The 5611-nt window shown below is 44.0% G+C and overlaps 1 protein-coding gene across 8 annotated transcripts in view; it reads right to left on the minus strand.

The window, feature by feature from the left end:
- LDB2 (LIM domain binding 2) overlaps positions 1–5372 on the minus strand; it is a 331993-nt gene extending 326621 nt beyond the window's left edge. For all 8 annotated transcript variants that reach the window (XM_006775838.2, XM_006775839.1, XM_006775840.1 and 5 more), the window contains exon 1: positions 5076–5372. In XM_006775838.2, the coding sequence (XP_006775901.1) occupies positions 5076–5207 (132 nt within the window). In that variant the 5' untranslated portion in view covers positions 5208–5372. The remainder of the gene's footprint in view (positions 1–5075) is intronic.
- Between the last annotated feature and the right edge of the window lie 239 nt (positions 5373–5611).

The raw sequence follows: 5611 nt of genomic DNA on the forward strand, positions 1-5611 counted from the left end.
TAAAGGCAGCTACATTTCTTTGTGATGCTTTCAACTTGAGTAGTTAATATTTGTTTAATAATTCCTTTAAACCAATTGACTCTTAGGATGCTAAACCACCACCTCCCACCACCTAGCCAAAATACCTAATCTCATTTTAACTAGGCTCCATCTGAGCATCAATGATGCTGAGCTCCCCATGAATAAACATGATGTTACAACGTGAAACCCTGTGACTGAAGTGTATAAAAATGTAGCTGAAAGAAAAGGCTGGGAGCCCCCCCCCTCCACCCCCCTCCCCAGGGAGTTGGAGAGTTGAACTGAGAAGGGGTGAAAAGCAGCAGATTTAAATTTGAAGGTCTTCAAACATTTTTACCATTCCTATTAAACCCTATAAAACTAAACACTGTAATTCTAATAAAATCCTTGTGTGTGCAGCTTCCAACTGTACTTCCACTTTTCTCTTTTGGAGTGGGGTGTGTAATAGTGACAAAAGAAAAAATAAATCTCAAAACAGCAGAAACACAGAATGGAACCCACACCCTTCCCTGGTGTGTGTGGTATTTTATTAAAATGAGTATCCTAACAACGTGAAAAATATATACTTACAAACATCTTCATGAAAGCGGGAGTCATAGTTTGTCAATTTGTATGAGGAAGCAAGGTATAGCAAAGTTATCAACAACAAGGATTTTTACAATTTCACTGATCAAGTTCCTTAAATTCTGTAATAAGCCAACATCAGTGAAATCCCTTTGCTAAAAATGAAAGTCCTTATGCTGGGCCTCATATTTCCCCTATATTTTCATCCCAAAGCACAGACCTCAAGAAATTAAAAAAAAAAATAGTTTTTGTCATTCTGGAAGCTTTCTACAGAACAAATTCTGACGTCTTTAGAGCACATTTTCATATCCTATCTGACTGTACTTGACGTGCAATACTAAATTATATCACGGTGCCGTCCTGTACATCTGGGACAGCAAGACCATCAAATGTTTGAATTTTGGGAGACACCAGGCCAACTCCTGGTGGCTAACACGAGGGAAAATGAAACTCCCTTCCACTGCCTGGGAATTGCACTGGTCAACAGTGACACAGATCTCAGAGTTCTTCTTAATTTCATTTAAAAAGGGGGGGGGGAAACACCCACACATTTCTTTATAAAATTTCACTGAGATTCTGATGTTGCAAAGAAATTTTATTTGCCAGAACACCCAAGAGCATTTAAACTTTTTTTGTTTTTTGGTTGGTGTTTTTTTGTTTGTTTGTTTGCTTTGCCATGCATCATATTCTTTTACGAAGAGATGGGGTTCTAAAATCTTTGACACTGGCTTTCTTTTGCCATAAAGATTAGAGATCTAAATAACCTCATGATGAAGTAAATGTGGATAATATGGGGGTGAGTGGAGGAAGCGGATGCCCAGAGGAGCTTCAGGGGATACCAGGCCCCCAGAGGCATTTGAAATTGTGTTTCTCAGGAAAGGTGCTAATTTCATGATATCATTCTCAAACTCTCCTCTTTCATCTATTGATTCCTTGGCCATGGGCTAGTTAGCAAACGTTTATTGAGTACCTACTTTGTCCCAGGAATTCCTTGCTCCAAGAGCCAGCTTTAAAGAAGACTGGCAGGGTCTCTGTCTTCAACGCTGCCTCCACGATTAGCCTATTATTTCAGTACCATTTGTGATTTTGAACTAAATACTAGGAGCAAAACAATAATGATTATGCTCCCCGCTAGTTCACAATACTTTCTCATGCCAAAGCAAACCAAACCCAGGACTTTCTCGCAGTGTCTGAATTTTTTAATTCAAGGGCTTTGCAAGGAATTTGCCAATGAGGACCCAACATCCAAACCAACCAGTTAGTATATTACAGAAACAAACAGGATTAAGGCCCAATCTAATGCTCTTTAAACTAAAAACTACTCAGCTTCTGAGGGGGGTGGATTTGACTTACTTGGAAGAAATGCACAAACCCCCGTGAGAGGATGCTCTGACTGACAGTCAGCAATAGAAGGGGAGCCCATAAAAACCAGGGTTCTTTACTCCTCTCCTTCTTGTCCATGAAAAAGGGAGGTTCCAGGAAACTTCTAAGAACTTGAACTTCAATTTATTCCTCACAGAATGACTGGCTGCAATTCCTTCCTAGCCAAGTCAACACTGAAAAAGGAATGGGGAGTTGACAGTATTACCTAGGTGTGCCTGTGTGGGTGGTGTTAGGAGTCAATAAAATAACACTGCGTAATATAGGGCCCCGAACCAGGAGAGAGAGAAGAAAGGCTGAGTCTCTCTTGCCCAATGGTTGGATGCATTGGTTACATTCTGAAAGTAATTGCTCAACCATCTATTTGATTGTGTGTGTGAATCAACTAGTCATTCTTGCTGGGTAGTATGGTATTTTATCCCAACCAAGCCATCTCTGGCTCAGAACAACTTTATTATACGTAACCATTGTGGGTGAAGGTACAATATAACTTTTTTTCCTAAATATTTCCTTTTCCAATTCCAAACCATGATCAAAATTTAATATTTAATGTGAATAAATATCTTAGGAGCACCCTGGCTGGTGCGGTTCAGTTGGTTGGGTGTCATCCCCTGCATGGAAGGGATGCAGGTTCGATTCCTGGTCAGGGCATATGTCCAGGTTTCGGCCTGGATCCTGGATCCCTGGTATGGGCATGAAGGAGGAAGCTGATGGCTGTTTCTCTCTGTGTCCTTCTGCCTTCCTCTCTCTAAAAAAATCAATTGAAATATATTTTAAAAGTAATAAATATCTTAGGAGCAATTATATGATTCTTTTTTCATATGAAATAAAAAGGAAAAGGTTATGGCTCTAGGTTCATGACATTAGTTATGCTTGGCAAAGAAAAAGTGTCAGGGCAATTATTTGGTTAATTAAAGAAAAGATCTACTTAAGGGAGGGGGAGAGGAGCATCTTTGAGGTTGGCCTTAGGACACACCAAGAAAAAGTTAAACTGCTTTTCTGTCACAGCCAGGGAGGTTTATACACATTTTTAAGATCTGTCATAGCAAGCTTTTCTCTCCAGGTTCTTGAGTTATGAAGTAGTTTTTCTACTAAGAAGAAATCTTTAAAAGTAATACCCCATAATCCAAAAGTTAGGAATACCTGAGGTTAGCTCTCAAAAAAGAAAAGAAAGAAAAAAAAGAAAGGTAATAATGTACCATTTTTAAGAAACATAACATGAATGGGGGCTTTTCAAAGGTTTCCTCTCAAATGTGAAATAAAGTGGGGACCTTGTTGCATCCTGAGGCGGGGATGGAGTGGTCTCCCCATGAGATTCTTAGCTGAGCCCTGGCCAAGTGAAAATTAAAGGCACAGGGGAGCACAGGTATCCAAGAAACCTGCCTGCTCTCCTAGCCAAGGCGGACGGGAGGTAAACCTCTTTCCACAACTCCTCCAAAACTTTCCACAGTGTGAAGTGGACACAGATTATTTTTAAATCCTGTTGCTCTTCAAGAATTGAGCCATCATGGCCCTTGAGCTCTCTTTTTAATGTAATCCTATTTCTAAGACACTTTTACCTAAAATTTATATTGCAATGAATGTGTGTGTGAACTATAAGACAGTTTATACTCTCCTAATTCTGAAAGCAAGCTACAGCCACAATAGTTTATGCAGGCACTCAAGATTGCAGCACACAGTGGCAAAGGTCCGAGAGATATAACAACTGTAACACACAAGTACACACAGAGCAACACACACAAATGTCATTGGCGGCCAACAGCTCACCACTCTCAGCAAAACAGTTTCTACTTCTGGAAAGCGACTGACTTCCAGGGAGAGCAACAGTGTCCTCATTTATATTTAACACCGATGGAGTTAGTAACATATAAAGAAAATAGCAGTGATCAAGACAGCCCAGTTAAAAAAGCAATCAGTCCTTGTCCAGCAGGTAGCCAATCAGAAAGCAGGCCACATCTTGTTAGCTGTGTTATAATAATACGGTAAGCGTCATGAATGCTCCATGGCTCCGTTGACAATTCAAGCAAGTGTGTTTTATTTTATCCTGCAGCCTCAGGTGAGTTCCTTTCCAGAGTTGGAAGTCACTCTTCAATCTAAAATTCCACCAAAGCTCTTCCCTAAAAGCTCTCTGCCATGCACCCTCTGGGCATTTGATCTCTACAGATAAGAATGACTTCCCAGCGATTTCTACTTCCTAAAGTGGCTTTAGTGCAGACTAAGAACTCCTCCTGACAACACTTCGACACAAAGCCCCAACTTCCAGGCACAGGGACAGCCCAGGAGCGGGACCTGCCCGCAGAGCCAGCACAGAGAAAAAGTCAGCTGGCATTAAATATTCAAATTGCAGGAGGCGGCCTGGAGTTTTGCATTTACAAAGTTCTCAAAGTCCTGTTCTCCTCTCTGCTCCCAGAGTTGCTGGCCCCTCGGCTGAGGCTCCCTGGTTCAGGCACAAAATCCCAGATATGTCAAAACTCCAGCTGGCCTGACTGCTGAGCCAGCTCCAGAGGAAGGTAGGGCCCTTGGGAGACACTCCCATCCCCACAGGAGAAAGTCAAGAACCCCCTTGCCCCAAGCAACCGGTTTCGGAATTTAACAAGGGAATCTACAGCCCTGTCCCCACCAGGGCTCATTCGGAAAAGTACTCGGGGTCACTCTTCTGCCCCCTTCATCTCAATTTTGATGACTTTAAAAAGCCAATGCAAGTCAAAACAGACTTCCCCTGGGATGTGTTAGCAAATGATTTTGCGGGATACAAAACGATCACAAAATCCCTTGGAATTCTATCTCAAGACACCCTAGTTCACTGACCGCCCGCCTGGGAGCCTGCAACCCCGGAAGTTCTGGGACAGCAGCCCGTCTGGAGACCCCACAAGCCAGGCAAGTGCTGGGCTGTCGGTTCCAAGGTGCCAGCAGAAACTGTCCCCCGCTCTAAGAGTTGCAGCGCCTGGAAACCCGGCGTTCAAACTAGTGGCTCCATCCTGGCGCTCGTTTCCACGTAGGTGGTAGTATCTAGCGGGACACTTCCCACGGAATTCAGCCGGCATCCCCGGGCAGGGCCCATGCACAGCTCTCCGAAAATACACACAAACACACGCCGGGGTGGAAGTACTTACCTCTGTGCGAGACTGCAGTCTCTTGTTCATCTCGTAGATTCGGTACTCTGGCTGTACCATGTAGGGTGTGTGTCTCCTATAAAATGGGCCGAAAGGAGAAGAATAGAAGGGGTCGTGTGGCGTGCTGGACATCTTGCCTGCTTGTGGGAAATCAAGCTGCACAGAGTAACATTAACGTCCATGCAGAGCACATGGGCTGTGTTCCTCGCGGTGCAAAGTAGACGCACGCACACGCGCTCACACACACACAGCGGCAGGCAGGCAGGCTGAGCACACTGGCTGGGAGCTGCTCTCCGAGCCCTCCACAGCGAGAGGAGCGGGAGCGGGGAGGAGGGCGGGTGGGAGGGAGGCATGACAAGAGAATAGGAAGACCAAGTCATGCTTTGAATTAATCGTTTTGCCATATCTCAGAAGCTGGCTGAATACACTACTTTATGTAGATTAGAGAGAGAGGAAGAGGGAGAGGGAGGAAGGAGGAGAGGGAGAGGGAGGGAGAGAGAGAGGGAGGTGGGGGGGGAGCTGGATAGCTTTAGGCA

This window comes from Myotis davidii, unplaced genomic scaffold (assembly GCF_000327345.1).
Source record: "Myotis davidii unplaced genomic scaffold, ASM32734v1 scaffold204, whole genome shotgun sequence".
Taxonomy (NCBI): Eukaryota; Metazoa; Chordata; class Mammalia; order Chiroptera; family Vespertilionidae; genus Myotis; species Myotis davidii.